The 21,214-nt window shown below is 59.5% G+C and overlaps 2 protein-coding genes across 8 annotated transcripts in view; both read right to left on the minus strand.

The window, feature by feature from the left end:
- Nucleotides 1–149: 149 nt before the first annotated feature.
- Nucleotides 150–11,870, minus strand: ST6GALNAC2 (ST6 N-acetylgalactosaminide alpha-2,6-sialyltransferase 2). Its single transcript, XM_074889616.1, has 10 exons — nt 11,330–11,870; nt 5,619–5,711; nt 5,438–5,495; nt 4,610–4,784; nt 3,638–3,803; nt 3,415–3,553; nt 3,145–3,248; nt 2,901–2,984; nt 2,200–2,299; nt 150–2,021 (listed from the first exon to the last, which is right to left on the minus strand). The coding sequence occupies exons 1-10, from the start codon at nt 11,452–11,454 to the stop codon at nt 1,854–1,856; spliced, it is 1,212 nt and encodes a 403-aa protein (XP_074745717.1). The 5' UTR covers nt 11,455–11,870; the 3' UTR covers nt 150–1,853.
- Nucleotides 11,871–19,320: 7,450 nt separating this feature from the next.
- The window catches only part of ST6GALNAC1 (ST6 N-acetylgalactosaminide alpha-2,6-sialyltransferase 1), a 29,892-nt gene continuing 27,998 nt past the window's right edge, over nt 19,321–21,214 (minus strand). For all 7 annotated transcript variants that reach the window (XM_074889613.1, XM_074889615.1, XM_074889609.1 and 4 more), the window contains 2 exons: nt 20,927–21,026; nt 19,321–20,501 (listed from right to left, as the gene is read on the minus strand). In XM_074889613.1, coding sequence (XP_074745714.1) covers nt 20,331–20,501; nt 20,927–21,026 — 271 coding nt within the window. In that variant the 3' untranslated portion in view covers nt 19,321–20,330. The remainder of the gene's footprint in view (nt 20,502–20,926; nt 21,027–21,214) is intronic.

Here is a 21,214-nt window from a genome sequence, read left to right on the forward strand (position 1 = left end):
GCCCAGGTCTCCTGGGTTTAACCCTGCTCCCATCCGTCTGGGGCTGTTTCCCAGTGGAAGTCTCACTCTGCTGTGTGCTACAGCTCCTCTGCTGCAGGAGGTAGGGGGTGTCACCCCCACCCGGTTCGTCAAAACAACAGAAACGGGCATAAAAGAAAACAATCATTCAACATTTATGTAATTACACAAAGTGGGAAGGTGTCTCAGATTACACTGTTGTGCTGGGTCAACCCTCCAGCCACCACCAGCTGCAGCAGCCTCCCCAGTGGGTCTTCCTGAGCAGCGCTGGCTTACACAGGGTGGCTGAGGGGTTCAAGACGTTCACCTCCCTTGGATTTTTTTGGGGAGGAAAAAAAAAATTAAAAGACTGATGATCATTTAGACTCCCCCAAGGAGCTAGCAGGTTGCTAACCCACCTGGTGTGGGGCTGCCTTCCCAAAGCACGCACAGGACACGGTCTCCATGCAAGAAAAACCCAACCAACCCATGAGCACACACGGGAGCTGCAGGGCCCTCAACTCCAGGATGCTCAGAGGCCGCCCGTGCTTCTGACGTCCCAGCTGAGCTGCAGTAACCCTACTCAGCTGATGGCTTTTAAGATCTTCCTTGTTTGAAAACAGTGTGACCAGCAGAAGCAGGGAGGTGATAGTCCCTCTGTACTCTGCGCTGGTGAGACCACACCTGGAGTGTTGTGTCCAGTTTTGGGCACCTCAATACGAGAGAGATCTCGAGGGGCTGGAGCGAGTGCAGAGGAGGGCAACGAGGCTGGGGAAGGGCCTGGAGAATAAATCCTGTGAGGAGCCATTGAAGGAGCTGGGACTGTTCAGTGTGAGGAGGAGAAGGCTGAGGGGAGACCTCATCACTCTGCAGCTCCCTGAAAGGACGTTGTAGAGAGGTTGGTGCTGGTCTCTCCTCACAGGGAATTAGCAATAGAACAAGAGGGAACAGCTTTAAACTGCAACAGGGGAGGTTCAGACTGGACATGAGGAAAAAATTTTCATAGAGTGGTCAGAGAGTGGAATGGGCTGCCCAGGGAGGGGGTGGAGTCACCATCCCTGGATGTGTTTAAGGGTCATTTGGATGGGATGTTGGGGGATACAGTGTAGGGGAGAACTTGTAGAGTAGGGCTGATGGTTGGACTCGATGATCCCAAGGGTCTTTTCCAACCTGAATGATACTGGGATTCTGTGAAAACATGACAGAGAGTCATGGGAGAGAGCAGCAGGCTGCTGTCTTTCCCAGTGATCATGGAGGCAAACGGATCCTTCTGGAAGCAGCACATGCCAACCCAGAGCTGGCTGGAGTTTGGGACTTTCTGCAGTGCGGGAGGGAGGTGTTGTCCAAGCACAGCCCCCTCCTGCTAGCTGGGTGATGTAGTCTCCAGCCCAAGGGTTCACCGTGCCTGCTGTGCTCCCAGCACGGTGCCAAGTGTTGGAGCTGGCAGGTGACAACAAGGTGAAGGGCGTTTTCCAGCCAGAGGCTGCCACATGTACACAGCTCCAGCATCACCCTGCCCCTCCAGTGCTTCACAGCGGCCGCTGCTGCCCCACAGCCACGATGGTGGGGCCGGGAGGTCACAGCCACACGCCGTGGTGCTTCTTGGTGCCCCAAAGGCCACGTTCAATCACACTGAGCCACGAAACGTTGCCGGAGATCTCCGAGGAAATGCAACGTTCCTCTACCAGCTTTGGCTCGCCCCTTATCGTCACACCACCGCCGGCTGCGGTGCAGCGGGTCTGCTCCTTGGGCTGGCTGGCTGGGGAGAGCCCTCGGGAAGGAGAAGGTGGCCTTCGGGAAAGAGGAGAAGAGCCACAGGAGTCCTTGGACTTGCCCCCGTGGGCGATGGCCTGGCCTCACCGCTGGTAGAGGGTCATGATCCCCGCTCGGTGCAGGCTCCTCCACAGCGCCGCCTCCAGCATCATGTCGTGGTTGGCATAAAACACCAGCGGTTTCTTCTCCACCTCGTAGTAGTGGTCTGAGAACTGCTCGTAGTTGGCAGTGATGAACCCGTAGGCGCTGACCTGCGGGGAGGGAGGTGAGACAGACAAAGGACAGGGTCAGGGCTCCACCTCCGGTACGGGGGTTGGCACATGCAGGACAGCCACCGGGACACGCTGGTCCCCACCAGGAGCCTTATAGCAGCCAAAGGGGGGGGGATGTCCTTGTGCCCAGAGGGAAGGTGGCCCCATGGCCTCCTACCTGGTCGCAGGTGTGGAGCGCGGTGAGGAGCATGAGGGCGCCGGTGCTGGGCATGTAGAGCGAGCCGTACTGCGTGTTCAGCAGCTCCGACCGCAGGAACCTGCCGGTGGGCACGGCGGGTCGGGGGGGGCTCACAGCTGGCACGGCACCGCGGCCCCCAGCACCAGACCCAGCAGCACCCAGCGCCCGTCCAGCCCCCACCATGTGCTCAGTGATGCCGGAGCCCGGTAAGGCAGGAGCACCGAGTGAAATGTGGATTCTCCAATGGCTGCTACTACGGTTCAGCTCATTTGCTGCAGGTTGCTAAAAGGCACCTCACCACCATTTGAAATCACCCCAACCCAGGACCTGCTTTCGTGAAAGGTAGGAAAAGACAATCCCTTTGGGCCTTCCCTTTGTTCCTGTTAGACTAGGTTAAAATTTAATTTATTTTGGGAAATGGGAGGCAAGGTGAGCACAGTGAGCTGTAGGAGGGGATGTGAGCTGTGCTGCAGTGAATAGGAATGGCAGGGGAGAGATGCCTCTGGCTTGTCTGCAGAGAGCAGGGCAGAGGGAGTTCCAGTGCCTGGGGAGGGCTGGGACTGCACTTTGATGCTGGGCAGCCACTGGTCTGTACCGGAGAGAGCAACGGCAGGACGCAGGTAGTCTGAGCCCAGCCCGGAGCAGAGCTGGGCAGCAGCCGTGGTCCTCGTCATTCTCACCTCGCTGTCAGGTACTGCAAGAAATCTGGGTGCAGCAGCTTGAACTTCTCTGCAGATGCCTCCGGTCCAAAATACTTCTGTGGGCTGCAGAGGGGTGAGGAGAAGGGCAGAATTCACGTCACAGGAGTCCTGGAGCTACTTGGGGTTTATCCCACCAGGGACAGATGTGGGGTGAGGGCAGGGAAGTCACGCGCCCTCCAGTGCATCACCAAAGGTGCTGGGGGGATTTTGGGGTGCTACTCACTCATCCCCCTTGTCTGAGCCCTCGGGGACTGGGCTGCCCTGGATGGCTGACTTCAGCATGACGTAGTCACGGAAATCCGAGGGGATGAAGATGTACCTCAGGTCCTGCAGTGGGGGCACAGACACAGTGTTTGGGGGGGGCTTTGGGGAACTGCCTACACCAGCACAGCGAGGACTGAGGGCTCCTGAGATGGGGAGAAGTTTGGAGGGGCAAGCCCAGCCTCAAAGGACAATTTGGGGTCACCTCCCCAACAAGCCCTCGGGGTCTCACCTTGGCCTGGGGGATCTGGGTGAAGCCATACTCCTCGTAGGCAATGAGGGAGTTCTTCATGGTGTTCACCGTGAAGCCGTAGAAAGAGATCTTGGTCCCCACGTCTTCCTCGAAGCCTTTGATCACGGCACCGTTAAGCCTGCGGGAAAAGCGCAGGACGTGTGTCCAGGGCTGGCCTCGCCCCAGCACCCACAGCTCCATCCTGCCCGGGACCCGTCCGCACCTGAAGACCAGGTCATGCGCATCGATCGCCTTGCCCTGCCGCGAGCCGTTGAGGATGCCGCCGTTGCCCACCACGGCGCAGCGGACACAGCCCCCGGGGAAGGCATCCCTGTCGAAGAGGTGCCTGTTGGCGGAGGCGTTGAGGAGCCGGAGGGTGCTGCCCACCACTGGAACAGAGCAGGATGGGTCCGGTCAGCGGGGAAAAGGTGTGTGTCAGCCCGCAGGAGCACATGCGCGCTTAAGCATGCAACAGCGCGCGCAGACAGGCTTGTGCAAGAGCACATCCAGGAGCCACACACAAGAAAGCTCATGCCATCCTTGTGTGGGAGAGGGGTCTACAGGTGGGATGGGGGGACACCAGCCAGCCCCTCCTCTCCCAGGCTTGGTGTCACCCCCTCACAGCCCCCCACAGCCTGCTCCCAATAGTGGCCACCTGAGGCCGTGCAAGGCATGGGGATGCATCCGGACATCTCCAGCCCCAGCCCTGCAGATGCTGCTGTCCGTGCTGGCCATGTCCCCTCCGGACAATGCCTCCTTGCAACTGCCACCGGTTCACTCCCCCCTGCTGCCCCCAGCACTTCCCAGCCCAGGGATTGAAGCCAGCGGCTGCTGGGGAGAGCAGAGAGTGGGTTTGGGGTAGGAAGGGAAACAATCTCCATCCACAACAATGGAGCGGGTTGTCCAAGCTTCTCCGGCCCCAGTTAATAATCATGCACACACTGGAGCTTTTATTCAGGGAAAATGTCACAAGATGCAGCAAGCGGCATTTATAAAGCCGTTCCCCTCTGCCCCACACCCCAGGAGGCAGACTGGGAAGAGATCAACGTCCCTGGCTCCTCTGCAGGGCTTCTCTGCCTGCCCCGTGTCTTCAAGTCCCTTCTGCTGGGCTCTCCAGGCCCCTCGAGCTGCCCCGAGCCCTCCCATCACCCCCTTGCCCCATTTGCTGTCACTCCCATCCCAGTTGGGTCCGTACCTGCCTGGGACAATCCTTGCCAGCCGTAGGGGACGTGTCGTGTCTTCAGCCTGTCCCAGGTCTCCGGGGTGAAGTGCTGGTCCCACATCAGCACAGGGGTGTCGAAGCGGAAGATCTCCCCAAACTTGGGGTCTGCCTTTGCTCTGGCCATCACCGAGTGGAGGCACATGCTTGGCTGGGAGGGAGCAGGACCTCAGTCTCCATCTCAGGTCTACCTTCCCTCCGACACCTCCATCCCTCAGCAGGCACCAAGAAGAGGACAAACCCAGGGACAGAAATGCTCCTTGTCCATCACACATCCTGCTGGGTCACCCAGGCAGGGCACTGCCTCATGCCTTGGTTTACTGCTGTAAAACTCCCTTTGGTACCCAGCTCACCAGGGCTGGGAGGCCCAGGGCTTACAGAGTCACCTGAGAGCATGAGCCCTGGGAAAGATTCAGCACCTTCTAGTGAGGGAGTCCTGCTAAAGGCCGTTGCTGTACAAGAACAGCCCCAGTGCCCAGGACTGATCCCTCCCAGAGCCTGGATCCATCCTCACAAGTCTCCAGCCAGGGCTGGTCGCCCAGGTGTCATGGAATTGGAGGGAGGAGGTGATGTTGACTCCAACCTCCACATTGGGGAACTTGGGGAGGTGTTGCAACAGCAGCAGGGAGGCCTGAGGAGACCCACATGCACGGATGGAGGAGGTTGCTCCTCTGCACACACGCACACACAAAACCCATCCCAGACAAAGCTGCTCCTCCTCAGCTTCCCCACACAGACCTTCACCCAACAAAACCCAGCGAGGAGGGGCACCAGGGACACTCACCATACTGTGCTAATGGTTACCTGCTTTCTGCTGGGCTTGGGCTCCTCCAGCTCAGCAGAAGACTTGAAGGACTTCCCACTGGAAAGGGGGAAACATATAGCAGAGTAAAAAAATCCATCAGTGGGGCACTGGGGAACTGCAGGGTAGGCAGGGGCCTCCCAGCTCATGCCAGGACGGCTGCACACACCTTCCCCCCCTTACCTCTCCAAGCCGCCTTCAAGGGCCCATCTGCGGCTGGTGGCTCGGCGCGATGTCCCCAGCGGAGCCAGGACCAGCGGCTCTGGCTGCAGCAGGCTGGGGGGAGAAGCCGGTGGGGGCTCAGCTGGGGAGGTAACACTGAGCCACTGCACCCCAACACCCACCACCTGTGAGAGCCACAGGGCAGGACATCACCTCTGCTCAGCTCCCCTCCACCGCTGCCCCTGCCCACCCGCCCCCCTGTCTGTGCCTGTTTCTGCAAGTGGAGAGCCATGGATTTGCAAAACACTGAGTTTATGCAGAAAGCAGCCACCTACTCCTGGCAGGTCCCACCTCCAGGACCCCCACATACCAAAAACCGCACCCAGCCCAGCCTGCAGCCTTGGGGAAGACCCTGCCAAGACCTCCCTGGCTCTTCCCACCATCCCACCCTTCCCAAGCCTGAGGGGGACGGGGCTGGGACATGCCGGGCAGGCCAGCAGGACACGTTCAGTTGCTACACTGGAGAAGCAATCGGCAACTGGGATCTGGAGGTTCTCGGGGTGTTTGGGACCCTGCTCTGCCATGGGGCCAGCTGGGGCATGCCCTGATCCTTCATTTAGTGCCGGGGGACAGAGGCTTCCCACCCCGAGCATCGTGGGGTGCCCTGAGCCCCATGGGGCCTGGCAGAGCAGCCCCAGCCTCCCAGGGGGGGTGTGGGGCTGGGGGCTGGGGTGGGCAGGGTCGCAGCCTGGCAAGCAGGAGGTGGGGAACAGGCTCCCATTCATCCCTGCACAGAAGGGCCCTTCAGAGCCCCCCCGGCACCGCCTCCAGCCCAGCCGGCAGGTGCTCAGGCCAGAAGCAGGGTATTGTGGAGGAGACAAGGGCCCCCTTGTTACGGGATCTCTGCTTGGGAGCCCAGGGACAGGTAGAGGCAGGTGGGGAGCGAAGCTCTGCCTCCCCCCCGGCCCCCGCCAGCGCAACAGGCATTGGGTTTCTGTCCCCACCATGGCCCCTGTCAACACCAGCAGCACCCTCAGCCCTGCCCGGGAGTGGATCCAGACCCGTTTGTCACCTAAACCCCGCTCTGTGCCACCCCAGGGGTATGGCACGACACAGGGGGGACAGCCCAGCACCTTGCCTGGGTGCTGGCACCGGGAGCTGCAGCATTTCCCCAGGCGTGGACTGGGAGTCAGGGCCAAGGGGGCTTCAGTCTCAGCTCCCTCCTTGCACCGGCCCAGCACCACCAGCTCTGGGCAGGGGATGCTGAGGGCAAAGGTGTCCTCCCTGCGCAGGGGGCTGAGCACTGCTAGCGGAGCAGGGCAGCTTTTTAATCAAGCCAGTGCCTCGGTGTCCCACAAAAAGGCAGCTCCTCAGCAAGACCTGCTGCCCTGAAGAGCCCCCACCATTCACTCCAGCCCAGGGACAAGGTGCCTGGCTTAGCCCTGCCCCGTGGCCACATTCTGCCCCCGAACGCCTGCAAAGCACCATCCTGCTGCGTACAGTGCAGGAGTGCTGGCACCAGAGCCAGGAGAGGGGTTGGGCACGGCGCTGCGCCCACCTCCCCTTGCAGCCACCAGCTCAACCCTGAGGCTCATCCCAGGAGCACCGGAGCTGGCAGAGAGCAGGGAGGACAAATCCCGGGGAGGGTCCACCAAGGTGGGACTGAACCGTCCCAGGGAGATGCTGGAGCTGCAGCTTTCTGCAGGGCCTTTCTGGTGTTATCACTGTGAGCAGCTAAATAAACCCAGCCTGACCAAACTTGCCTGTTCCCTCGGCTTGCGGACAGGAGCGGAGCTGCCCTGGCAGGGTCTGTGCACAGCAAGGCACCGGCTGGGAAAGGCCATCCAAAGGCTGTGCGAGACCTCGTGGTTACGCTGGAGGCGGCTCTTTCAGCCCATCTCTGCGAGGTACAGGCAGCACACCCTGGTCAGAGCAAAGCTCACCGGTGCAAGGGCCTCGCAACAGCTCCAAGGAGAGCTCCACATGCTGAGTCAGCTCAGCCGCAGCCAGAAGCCGGGGGATCCCCAGGAGCTCACCCTCAGCCGCCCCAGCCCTGCCTGCTTCCTCCACCTCACGACGCGGGGGATCCCTGGCCCACATGCCTCGCCGGCAGGAGCTTATCGAGGTTACCAGCACCCAAACGACAGACCAGGGACTGAAGAAACCTCCCTGCTCCAGAGCCAGAGCCAGCTCCTACAAAGCACTGAATTCCCAGCAGCAGCAAACCCTGCTGCACGCAAAGCCCCCCAGTTGGCCACCCACCCTTTTTGTGGCCGCAGAGGCACAGCCCAGCACCAAACGCCGTTCCCCTCACACACCATGCTCAGGGTCTTGCTGCCCAGGAGCTGCACAAAACCCACTTCTCCCAGCCCTTCCCCGTCAGGCTCACAAGCCCCAGCTGCACATCTCTGCCCACCCAGCTGCTTCTCAGCCCTCCAAGCTCTCCCGCTCTTGTTTCTTGGTACAGACGCTTCCCCCTCCCGTCCCAGTGCCTGCAGGACAAGGCAAAGAGCCCAGCACCGGCAGCGAGAGGGTGCTGGGCTACATTCTGAGCTGCTAGGCGTGCTGCGGGAGCACCGGGGGCAGCGCGGGGGGCTCAGACCCAGCCGTGCTCAGGCTGGCTGGAAGGAGGTGGGCGCAGGCAGCCCAGCGGGTCGGCTCCCACCTCCACCCGTGGCCAGACATGGTGCGTGGCACTCGCTCATCGCTTCTTCCAGACCTTGTGCCGACCTGATAAACTCAATCCCCGTGTCAGCACCTCCCTGCGCTCACATCCCAGCTGTGGGTGCTGGAGGCAGCTCCCCAGCATCGCCGCAGCCATCCTGGCTGCGGCCGCTGCCCAAACCCTGCTGGGGAGGGCGTGGGGCGGCAGGGCCCCCCCTGCCAGATGGCAGCTCAGCAGCGCGTTGGGGAGCCGAACGCTTTGACGTCACCTGCCAGGATGTGGTGAAGCACCTCGTGATGCTTGGTTGACTCAGAAGATGACAACCCTCCCCAGGACCGGCTGATGCACAATAGGGCTCTGGGGAAGGAGTGGCCCATGGCTACCCCGGCACCAGCCACGGCAGCGGAGCCAGCCAAGCCTGGGTGCGCTCTCTCACCACCGTGGCATTCACAAATATGACGTCTCTGGTCCGTGGCCACCCCCCGTTTCCGGATGATAACACTGTGTACAAGTGTTGTGAGCACACGCTCCGGCCTTATCTTCAGCAAACACTCCCAGGGCCCTGCAGAGCCATTTGAGGGAGCCGAAGCAGCAGAACAAAACCACTCTCGGAAGGTATTTGCTCCATCCCACCGCAAAGTGCCAAGCTCCAGGAAGCATCTTTCCCCCGCGCAGAGCCAGAGCGGCACAGCGAGGCTGGGCCGAGCTCCACACTCATCCGTCTGCCTAATAATAAAGGCACAAGCGGTGCCAGCAGCTCGCCGGTGGGGTTTCAGAGAGATGGCCGGGCAGGGAGTGGGACAGGGCTGTGCCCAGTCAAACCCCGGGGGCTCCAGGGATTCGGCTCCCTGCAGCCCCGCTGACTGCGGGGCAGCCGGCTCTCTGCAGGGACAGGGGCATTTCACCCATCCCTGTAGGGTCCTCCATGCTGTCACCAGCTTTGCACTGAACTGGAGGGGAACTCAGCACTGCCATGGCTACCTGGCCCGAGGGTGGTTTGGTTCTGGCAGCAGCCAGCATCAATTGGGGGGTCAGCTTCCCCCCAACCCCCTTCATCCCCCCATACACCTGCATGGAGACACTGCTCACACAAACCTCCCCACCGAAACATGGCTGCCTGCGCCAAGGCGTGAGCACCCTGACCCTCCCTTTCTGCCCCGACAGCAGGCAGAGTGGGAAACGCTCTGTGACGGCGTGTCAGCTGTGCCAAACGCTGGCTGTCCCGGTTTCACCTACGGGCTCAGCCCCACAGCTGTCGGCAGGGCAGTGCCGATTCCTCTGGGTGTGTGGGTCAGGCTGGACAAGCAGCGATCACGGGGCGGTGTGTTTGTAAACACAGGGAATCAGAGCGAGCAGGACTCACTCTGGTTTGGGTCTAGCTTTAGCGGATGGATTAAAGCCAAGAGGAAAAGTCCGGGAGAGCTTGGGAGCGCAGGTTAGCTCCGTTACCTCGCCCTGGGCTCCTCTCTGGGGCTGGACAAGCTGAGCCTCGGTCCCATCGGTCGCGGGGCAGGAGCCCAGGCTGGCTCTGCAGCGGGGGGACCCGGGGCTGGGGCAGGTCCAGGCAGGGTTAGGCAGTGGCTGAGCTACCTGCAGCCTGACATGGTGGGGGAAACCCACTCCCAGCTCCCCTCCCATGGGTCTCCTCCGCATCCTGCTCCGGGAATGGGCACGGACTCTGTGCCAGGGCATGGCTGGTTTCTATTCCCAGCTCCAGCGTGGTCCTTGGGCACGTCCTGCTGCCTTCATGGGCCTCAGTTTCCCCTCTCATGGACATCAAGCTCTTTGCGGGGAGCTGCTCCACAGCCGTGCCCTGCCCCGAGCACCCTGTGGTATGGGCTAATGCTGCTGCCACCGGCACCGCTGCCCACCCGGCACGGCCGAGGGTGGAAACAGCCAAACTGCCCAGGCTGCTGGGGATGTCTCTGCTCCACAAGCCCAGCAGGAGAGGGGATCTCTGCCCTGGGCAGGACAGGAGGGGGCAAGGAGAGCTCCTGGCTTCCAGCTGGGGAAGAGAGAGTGTCTGGAGCCCAGGGCAGCCCAGCCAGCTGCATCCCCAGCACCACCCAGTGCAAAGCTGGCTGCACTCAGCTCACCCCGTGCGGGACCAGCTCTAGTCCCCACAGCATCCTCCATTCCCGGGCAGTACCCAGGCAGCTGGGTTCTGTCGCACTGGCAGCACCCAAGAGCACCCAGCGTGGAGGCGAGGGGCACCCGTAGCACTCTCCTGGCACCTTACCTGATGCTCGCAGGAGAGGAGGGTGGCTGGTCCTGCAGGCCAAGTGCTGTGCAGGCTCCCGCACACCCTGCCCGCTCAGCCCTGCTCCCCAGCGCTCCCCAGGCTCCCTGGGGGACCCCAGCACCCTTGCCTGCCTGGCACCGGGGGGAGTCAGGAAGGGGCTTGGGGAGATTGGAGGATGCAGGGAAGGCAGACGTGACCACGAAGGGGGAGATGCAAATTGCTGGAGTTTGGGAAATGCTGCAGCCCCCAGGAGTTTACAAGCCGGGGGTGGGGGGCAGGGGGGGCAGTCCTGGGGATCCCAGCTGATCCCTGCAGTGGGGGGATCAGTGCAGCTCCACGGGGGCCAAACCTCCTCCCCAGCGCAATCAGTCAGCTCCGATCCTAAATCAGCCCAGCGGGGACACATGGGGCTCGCAGAGGGTCTGGCTGGCTGCTGACGGGGGGGTTTGATCCTGCTGGGGGCTGAGCACCCTGAGCCTCAGCCATCCCTGGACCCAGCAATGGTTTCTTCGCACTGTGATGGGCTGAACCCATGCAGGGACCCCTGCAGCCCCCCACGGCCCCGGGGTCCCACTCTGGGCACCCCTGGGCTTGGCTGGTGGCCGTGGGCAGGACCCGATGCCCAGGACACCTTGGGGGGGGGGGGTGGGGGCGGGGGCAGAGCACATTTCTCAAACCAGCCAACAACCAGGGGCACAGCTGGGATAACCTGCACTGAGGAGCCCACAGCGGCACCCCAGTTCCCCCTCCCCACCCCAGTGCACGGTACCTCATGCTGGATTTGCACATCCTTGCCTCCCACCCCCCTCCCCGTCCCCTCCTCACCTGGCTATGATCCTCTGGCTGGTGGTCGACTCCACCGTAGCGTAGTAGTGACCGTAGAGGAGCAGGGAGGATGTTAAACCTGCCACGAGCAAAAGGCAGAGCCGTTTCCAGTGTGGGGACCCCATCCCGGGCACCGCAACCGCTGGAGCAGCGCAGGCAAGCGGGAGCGTGGGAGCCCGCGTTGCCGGCACCGGGCACACCGCCGTCCTGCCGCTGCCTGCGTGGGGCCCTGCAAACTTCCCAGCCCCTCTCCTCTCCTCTCCCAGCCCAGTGGGTGCAGACCCCGCTCTGGCCTGGCTCCGTCCTGCCCTGGGTGCCCAGCTGCACCTTGGAGCAGGCTGGGATATTCCTCCGAAGCGGTGGGAGGGAGGGTGTGAGCCGGAGGGAGGAGGCACCAGGCTGACTGGTTCAGACTTGCTGAGAAAAAAAGCACTTTTGAGCTGCTTTTTCTCCGAGCTGGGGATTAAACATTTACTCAGACCAGCAGGGAAATGCGCTTTTTTTGCCTCCTTTTCATGCCACCCACCTACCTACAGTTCACAAAGCAGGGAGGGTCCCCCTTTCTGTAACTTTCTTGTTCGACTAAAACATGTGCTTTCACCACCGGCTGCTTCACAACCGGCAGCACGTACAGCCCACGCCAACACCCGGCGACCCCACGGCGCAGCCACCGCCGGGCGGGGCCGGAGGTGTCCGCTCTTTGTTTTAAGTTTATCAGAAACTCCACGCTCCGAAGCCGAGCTCTGGCCCTGGGGTGCCCCATGGCAGCACCCCAGCACACACCCGCCCCGAGCTGCTCGCAGGCAAACCCGCCGCTGCGGGAGCAAATCCAGTGCAAAAGGGGAGAAGGGGGGGGGATGCTGGTGGGGTGCTGCCTCTGGGTCCCCGGCTGCTCTCTGGCTCAACAGATCGCTCCCCCCACAATGCGGTTTTGCAGCAAACAAAACCGTTCAGGGCTTTGTGCCGAGTTCGACAAATAGTTTGGGCTGGGGGAAAGGAAAAACGGGTTTGAGGGGTTTTTTGGGAAATCCAAATGAAGCATTTTGATGTTTTTGGAAGGGAAGTGCTTCGGTTTCTTTTTTGAAAGAATATTTTGACATTACTTTAGTTAAACTCATCTAAAAAAAGAAAACAGCCCTGCAAACTAAAGGATATGCATACCAAAATGTTTGTTACAGCGGGGGAAGGGACTCAGCAAGGAAAACAAGGGTTTTCAGTTGATCTGCAGTGATTTTGGGAGGGGTTGGATTTTTAGGAACCCACCAGCCTTGGGGAGCGGCAGCACGGTGAGCCCTGCTCCATCCAAACCCTCTGCCCTGCGCCTGCGGCTCCCCAAGCACCCACAACATGTCACCTCAGGGTGTCCCCCACCTCCAGCCCCTCCCCAAATACCCGCTGTCGTTATTCAGACCCAGAAACGCGGGGGCCAAACCCCATCCCTGCTCCCACCCGCACACCCCCAGGACAGTGTATTCACGGCTCCATTTTCCCCAAAGCTCATCCCCCCAGATCCAACCACCCCCCACTCCCATTCCTCCTGCGCAGACATTGTTTCCAATGATGCTGCTTGTTCAAAGAAGGATAAACGCAAGAAATCCTTCCATAGGAGTTTGTTCCAGTCTCTGTTTGCTTGTATTTCTGCAGGTCTTCCCGTTGCTGGCCTCTAGGAATTTTGGCTGTGCAGGGATGGCAGCGCCCGGCCCCCGCGAAGTGCCCAGGTTGCGCCGGTGGCCGTGCCCTGGCACAAACACAGGGGCAGGTCTGCGAGCCAAGGCTGGCAGTGGGGGCAGCGCTGGCCTTGTCGCCCTGGAAGAGTGGACATTGGACCTGGGTCACCACGAGCGGATGGCAGCCAGGACAATTTTAAAGAAAATTTAGAGGGAACAAGCTGCGCTGTTGCGCAGGGGCTGGGGAGCTGCGGCGGGCGGGCTTGGCTGGGCACAGGGCGTCTTGGGGAAGGAGAGAGCAGGCAAGAAGGAAGGACAGGGCAGACCATCACTGCTTGGACACAGAGGTGAAATTGGGTTTAAAGCTCAGCTGGAGCTAAAACTACAAAAGGAAGGGCAGGAAGGGGGAGTTAACATGTATCCTGGTAGCAAATGGGCAGCGCAGAGAAATGTGGGTGCACTGATGGAAGAATTTGATGCTTTTTGCCTCCAGCAGTAAAGCCAGCTCCCAGCCCCCAGGGGTACCGGCGTTGTCTAGAAGACTCAGGGCCAGCAGAGGAGGGACGAGAGTCTGGGGTCCTGCTCGGAAGTCCCCCAGCCTGGAGCCTGTCCCCACCCGCTGTCACTCAGGGATTGTCCTTGTTCGCTCTGACCCCGTGGATTTTCCCCCTGCGACCCAGCGCCTCAGCTCATGTGCTCTTGACTGGCCCTTTGTTAATCACGGCTAATTATTACCAACTGTTCCAGTAAGTCACAAGGGACACAGCAAGGCTTGGCCCTGGAGGTGGACATCAGTCTGGGGCGAGCGGCCTGCGGAAAGTCAGGAATTTGCCATTTGGAGACATTTATGGCCCTATTATGCAAATGCTGGTGAGTGGCAGCTTTGGTGCCCAGAGGGAGGGAGGAGCTGGTTTCTTCACACCGCTCTCATCTCTCTGTTTCCATGATATATGGTTTTCTACTGTTGGGATTTTTTTCAAAGGGGTGAAAATGAGATGCACAGCTCTTCATCTGCTCTACTTGTTTTGTGCTACAATGCATTTTGGCCCATGCCCCAAAATTAAGTGGTGCTTATTTAGAAGTTACATAAGTGTGAAAACCTTTTAGGATGATAGTTGCCAAATAAAGATTAGGAAAAGAACACAAAAGAAATTACAATGAAAGCCAGCAAGTATCATTTTTAGCCTGGGCTTTTTATTCCAGTGATTACTTCTTGGAAACAAAACCCAAGCCTTCCACCTGGCTAGAGAAAGCAAGATGAAAATAAGCACATTTTGCACCAGCTAGCTGTTGGCCATGGGTCGGTGGAGGGAAGTCTTGTGGTCTTTGCCGTGATGAATTGTCCATCTGGGAGAAAGAGATCTCCAAAAATCTCCTGGTGGATTTATATATCCCAATTTGCTCAGCACAGGTCAGAGGTGCATTTAAAAAAGTGCCAAAAATCTGCTCATAGGAAATTTCCCTGAAATGCAAAGTCTGGCCCTAGGAACGCGTTGCTGTGTCAGCCCCGCTGGAGAACGTGGGGCCATATGGCTGCCTGGGGAGGCAAGGCCATCGCATCACGAAGAATTCATCAGCAGATGTCTGGGGAGGCTGACGCACAGCCCCTTCCCGACGGGGTGGGGAGAGCAGCGGGAGCGCCTGGGCCAAGCCCCCTCTCGCCAGGTTCCCTGCAGAGAGGGGGTCAGGCAGTGCCCCTGCCTGCACTAATGCTGCCTGACGGTCTGTGCTTGGATTCTTAGGTGTCACTGCAACCAGGTGAGAGGGAAGCGAGCACTCGGAGGCTGCTCGGACGTGGGGACCCCGGCACCCCCGTGGCAGCAGCGCGGGGACAGCTCTGCTGTGGGACAGGAGACACTCAGGGCCATGCTCAGCATCACCCCGCAGCAACCACAGCTCCGAGCGGTGGGCTCTGCCCTCCTGCCTTGCATACAATCCCCCGCTGAGGGTAGGGAAAGGGGCTCGGGGACGCAGCTCTGCAGCGAAACTGAGCTGATGGGCCCCATATTTGTGCCGATGTGGCAGGATGGGGCAAGCCATGGGCTGAGGTGACAGGTTGGGACCTCAGATGCAGTGGCAGCACATCGCTTACCTTGGCTCACTCCCCTCGGCGCTGCCGGGGCCCAGCCCGGCTCTTATCGCAGAGTCAGCTGCGCATGGCAGAGCTGTTGGTCAGCCCTGGACCATCTGACCGGGGCCGAGATAAGCCAAACACACAGTCCGAAGGCCATCTCCTCTCCACCGGGCATGACGCAACCTGTGAGGCTCTGGATTGTGCCCTGGAGGGGTGCAGAGCTGGGAAACACCTTTGAGAAATGAGGGTGACAATGCAAACTGCTGCCTTCCCCTTTCTTGTGAGCTGAGGACCAGGCAGAGCAGATGTGGACTGATCCTGCCCTATTCTTAGCAGCATAAAGAGTCCCTGAGGTCTGCTGAAACATGGGAGCCTCAAAGCCACATGGCCCAGAGGTTGGGCCAGGCTCTGTCCCCAAAGCACAGAGCTGGGGAGAGGGGACGTCGCCTCCGAGTGTGGGTGAGCGCCTGCCCCTTGTCCACCTGTGCCGTCCTGACGCTGCGTGGCTGCTGTGGAAGGGGTGGAGGGAACCTTGGGATGTCCTCAGGACTTAGCAAGTGTCTTTCCAGGATTTACCACCCTGAGGGCTGGGTCAGGCCAAGCTGGGAAAGCCCTGCAGCGCCCAGGGTCTTGCTGCTCAGCCTGGCAGAGGAGCCCAGAGTGCCCCAGCCCCTTGGTGTGGGGAGCAGGGGCTGCTGCATGCCCAGGAGCTGTTTGCCTGCAGGGCCCTGCCCTGGCACCTGGAGACGAGGGCTCGCTGCAGGGCAGGTGCTTGGAAGTCACCTGGTACTTTTTGCACAAGAAAGCCATGGGCTGCTCCTTTATCTTGTTCTCCCTGCCCTATTATCAATAGTTTTTCTGGTCTGACTGGATTTCCCTGCTGCCACATCCCCAACAAAGGGAGAAGGTCCAACAGCAGAGGTGAGGAGGGTGAACCCCCCACCCCTGCGCCCTGAGGGCCTGCCCCAAACCTCTCTCTGCTTGGGAAACAGAAATAGCATCTGGTAAGTCACCAGCACAGAAGTTTTTGTGCTGACCTGGAGCTGACACACACCTCTGCTGCACTCCCACGGTGCCTGGTCAGCTTGAGAGCGATGCGTCCAGAGGGATCACCTGCTCCACGGTGGGAAGCTGGGCACTGGTGTCCAGTTCTGGCTGCTCTCTGCCTCCATTTCTTGCCTGGGAACAAGAGAGACAAGGAGTGACAATCTGGATGTGCCACCATGGCACCAGGCTGCCTTGGAGCCGTGTGTGGCATACGCAGTGGCTCTCTCTGGCACCTGGTTGGGTTTGGTCTTGGTCGCCAGTACCGGCAGGCACCCCACACCCCCGGGACACAGAGCCAGGCTCCGGAGAGAGGGGTTGGGCTGACCCAAGGAGAGGGAGATGGGCTCTACACGCCCACTTGTCCCCAAGTGCCCATCTGCTTCCTCCTGCTTCGGCCCCAGCCCCAGCTGAGGAGCTACGTGCATGTGAACATGCCCCTGCTTCTGCAAGACAGGAAAGCAGTCACACCGCAAAAAGGGAAGAGGTGGAAACCAAACAAAAGATTCGAAGCTCTGCCAGGAAGGTGACACCATGAGAGCTCCTGGACGACAAGTGGGATTTGTTTCCCACGACCTGGCAGGGAATATTTAGATGTGGTTAACTCCTGGGGAACCCCAGGAGCAGTTGGGCGCGGCTGTAACAATGGCTCATGGTACTCACCAACAGCTTCCCCAAAAAGCAGGGCTGACGTGACAGCAGCTTCCAGACACGCTAAAGCACAGTTGTGTATTTCTTCCCCAAATCAGATGTCTTTGTTTAAATCCAGCAGACCCTGGAGCTCCTGGCTGGCAGTGGGGAAAGATGCTGCTGGTCGCTGGCCCTGGGTATCCATGCACGAGGAGGAGTTGCTGTGTCTGAGGCATCTCTCAGGACGTTAGACCCAATCCTGGCGCTGGTCCCTCCGTTTGTGCTGCCCTCAGTGCCAGGCCACCTTGCACAAGCCGAGGCTGCACCTTTGCACACACTTTGTAGATGCAAGAGTGGCACTCGCAGGTACCAAACCTCCTCTATGCATATCCCTGCGTACCCCAAGGAGCTCCCGAGCCATAAATCCTTCGGGCAGGTGGGTGTTATAAAGTGATGGACACCGGGGGACAATATTCTGATGGAGTGTGGGCAGCTGCAGGGCTGGGCAGGGCCCTCGGACACCGCCTGGACCAAACCTGGATGTGCCAGCCACAGCACGATGCTGGCAGGTCCCTGACCAGGAGCTGCCACCTGGTGGCACTGGGACAATCCTGCTGGCCGCGAGGACCTGGATGGGGACATGTGGGGCGACACTGTGCCATGGTACTGGCTGCGTTCAGCCGCACTGAGGAGGTTGGGGCTACTCTGGCACAGCCCGGCATTGCCGCTTTTGCCCCGGGACACACACACAGCCAGGGGACTCGCCCAAACCCCGAATCCTGGCTCTCGCCCAGGGTGCTCCAGCTGTAGCTGCCCCCCACAGCTTCTGCTACGCTGCTTTGTGCTGGAAACCGGCTAGGAAATGCCACCTCCAAACCCCCTCGACTTCCCATGGCTGCTCCAGACCCAGAGCCGCAAGGTCTGGTGGCTCTGGTGAGGTGCAGCTGGGCTTGTGCACCGCGGCCAGCCCACGGTGGGACGGGACGTCTGGGTGCAGGGGGGACAGGAGCAAAGCCAGGAGGTGAAGAGGGCAGCCAGGTCAAACCCCAGATGTGGGTTTGAGCTTGCTAGGAAACTCCAGACAACAGCAAGGCCCTTCTCCAGCCAAGGTTATCCCTGATAACATCAAACTATGCCAGCTCTGTTGAGAGGAAAGCCTGGAGGGAACAGGCTCTGTTGGTGGGGAAAGCCTCCTGGGAAGTTTCCTTCCCTTGACTCTGGGAAGCCTCAGCTGCACTGGGGGAAAGCACGGGCTGGGGGCTGCCAGCCCATCCCCAAAAGCCTCCTTGCCCACCATGATTCCCTTGCTTGGTGGGACTCAGCCCCATCCCGCTTCCCAGAGGAGAGGGAAACAAAAGAGGAGGAGGGGGAAGGGAAGGGTGTAAGCGAAACTTCTTCCAACTTCTTAGGAAGAGAAAAGCCCTATTCAGGCAGGAAGAATACCCGTGCAGAGCTGGTCACTAAGCAACCCACAGCAATTTGGTACAGCCCGACGCACGGGCAAGGACAAAGCTGCCTCGATGCCCAGCCGAGCAAGTGCTGGGCAGGGAGAGCCTGGGGACAGGGGACACCAGCCGTGCACAGCCACCGCGAGGGGCTGAGACACCCAGCAGGGTCCAGAGCCCCTGGGTGCTGCGGGAGTTTGTCGTCGGACAGCTCTGGAGGGTGACAAGCCTCCATTGGGCTCCTCCTCCATGGGGAGGCCATTTGCTGTTCAGGAAGGATTTCTGGTCTGCTCCAAAGCCTGTGGCCCACCTTGGGCCTGGCATTCATGCGGGGCTACATACATCATTCCCAGCAGAGGCACAGGGCATCCGGATAACTCCTGGCTCCCATGGACACGGCGGCGCTTGTATGGGCAGAGCAGCCAAACGCAGGCTGCACCCTCTCCCAGATAAGCTGAGTTCTTCATTTAGATTATCAATGTGGGGGGTTGTCCTTTGCAAATGAGCTTAGTGAGACATGAGAAACTGCTTGGCTTCTCTGCAGCACAAGGCAAAAAGAGACAAAGAAAATCAGGCCTCACAAACCCTGCTGAAAATCCACACTGAAATGCCTCCCTCGGAGACTGGGGGACCCTGGAGATGCTGCTGCCCCCAACAGAAATGCTGCTCAAAAGGAAAACTGCTCCCAGCGAGAGCAGCTCCACTGGGAGCAGTCAGTGTGCAGCTGGGCCCCAGTCCAGAGCCTGATGAGCCCGGGGAGATGCACTGGACGTGCCTGGACACTGGAAGTGGCTTTTCGCCTGCATGGTGTCACGGGGAAACATCCAGCCCTTCACGCATTTGTCTCCAGCACTTGATATGCTTGAAGAGCAGCTGCTGGGACAAAAACAAACTCGCCAGGTGTTTATCCACTTCCTCAGGGAGGTGTTTGGCCAGCCCGGATCCCTGTCCTGCGATAGCAAGTGGGGGATGCTCAGGTATGTGCACACAAGCTGCAGAGCACCTGCAGATGGAGGTATTCTCATTAACAGTCTTGTTCTTTCCTGGCTTCACCAACTGCTATCTCAGCCTTTAAGCAACTGCTTTGGACGCACACTAAATAACCACAACCCACAGGGCTGCAATGAAAAATCAGCTTGGCCAAAGTAATGCCATTTATTTTGCTTGCAAAACCCCTTTCAGAAGGGCAGTATGCTGCAGGCTTGCTGGCTGCGACCGGGCTCCTCTCAGCGCGACGGCGGACAGGCACTCCAGCCAGCAGCAAGGACGGACAGCGTCCATCCCTCGACTTGGCAAGCTCCCACCTTCCCTGGCAAGAGGGCAAACAGTGCTCCCGGCACAGCCAGGAGCCAAGCGTGCCAAAGCCCAGCTAAGCAAGGACTTGGCACACCAGGACCACAACACAGCATTCACATGTCCTGCAGCCAGGGGAGCTCCAGAGCAAGAGGCACCACGTCGGGCATGCCTGCCACACCATGGAGAGCATTCACCTGCCCTCCAGCTGATGGCGGTGCTCCTTCGGAGGTGTCATGATGAGGCCACACTGGAAGCAGAAGTGAGACTCATCCCCTCTCAAATTAGTCACCTGGAAGAGTCCAGGCCATCCTTTTTATCTGCAGGGAGCAGAGTAAAAGCAGCACCTCCAGGAATTAACCTGAGACAGGACCTGCGTGTCCACCTCCATCCACTGGCTGCTGAGGGAGCTTGCTTAGACAATACATCCAGCTCCAAGATGGGCACCACTGATGGAGAAGATCCACACAGAACAGATGTAGCCCCAGCCTGAGGAGCATCTCCTTGCACAGAGAGAAAACCTGGATAAAGATGCAGGACACTGGACCACATGCTACCCAGATCCATCCTGGATTCTTCTCCCCCAACACCAGTGCCTACAACCATCAGCAACAGTCTTGCAGCACAGCCAGATGGGACTTCTTTGTTAGCATGCTGCATTTTCTTGCTCTTCTTCTCCTGGTCTGTAGCATTTGCACATTCATAGAAATGTTGTGAGAAGGAGGGAAGTATCTTTGTGGGGATGAAATGTGCCTGGAAGTCCACAGCTAACCTTGGCTCTGGTGGTCCTCTTCCGTTCCCAGGGAGGTGGTGTTGGGATTTCCCAGGCAATGGCCCTTCCCACACAATCAGGATCTCTGGTAAAGCTTCATGATATTCTCGTCGTGAAGCTTTTTCCACACCTGCTTCTCCAGGTTGAAGTCGTGGTTAAGGTAAAAAATCAGACGCTTCCAGTCCTTGTCATAGTAGTGATCCGAGTATTTCTCATGACCCTCTGTGATGTAGCCATAGGCACTCACCTGGAAAAGACCGAGGGCTCACTGGGGAGAGGTACCAAGGACGGAGGGAGCTAAGTGACATACAGGACAGTTCCCAAACAGGGAGGGATCACAGGACAGGGATGCCAGTCAGGGCTCCTCCTCCGGGTGACCCTGCATGGGGGTCCAGAAGGACCAGACCATGAACACTGGCTCCAGAGAGCCTGCTGTCCTCTCATGGCCTCCACGGGAGGCAGGATGGCTCTCAGGCCACAGCAGCTTCACAACCTCTACGTAAACTATTTCGGGGTTGTTTCTCTTGTCTTCAATCCGCTTCTCCACAGCTGACAAGAACCCAAATACCCTCACAGCAGATGGTAGGCAGGGTTGGAGCAACCCCTGCTCTACCCTGTTATCCTTTCCCCGCTTCCAGACAGCGCTGTGTGCAAGAATCATCGTGCCCTTACCCGGTCACAGAGATGGAGGGCAGTCAGCAGCAGGAAAGCCCCTGTTGTGGGTCTGTACAGCCGCCAGTAGGGTTTTTCCAGATTTTTAGATTTTAAAAACCTGCAGCAGGAGAGCAGAAAGCAAAGAGCAGTTGCTGGGTGTGGTGGTTCAAGCCGGACACACCTTGTTCCCGTGGCCTGTGTGGCATCTTCCCTCCTTGCAGCAGTTTGTGGCCATAGGAGACATTTCAGAGAAGCCATGAGTATGCCCACATGTGTGGGTATCACTGCGTGCTCAGTAAAGCACAA

Source organism: Strix uralensis, chromosome 19 (genome assembly GCF_047716275.1).
Source record: "Strix uralensis isolate ZFMK-TIS-50842 chromosome 19, bStrUra1, whole genome shotgun sequence".
Lineage (NCBI taxonomy): Eukaryota > Metazoa > Chordata > Aves > Strigiformes > Strigidae > Strix > Strix uralensis.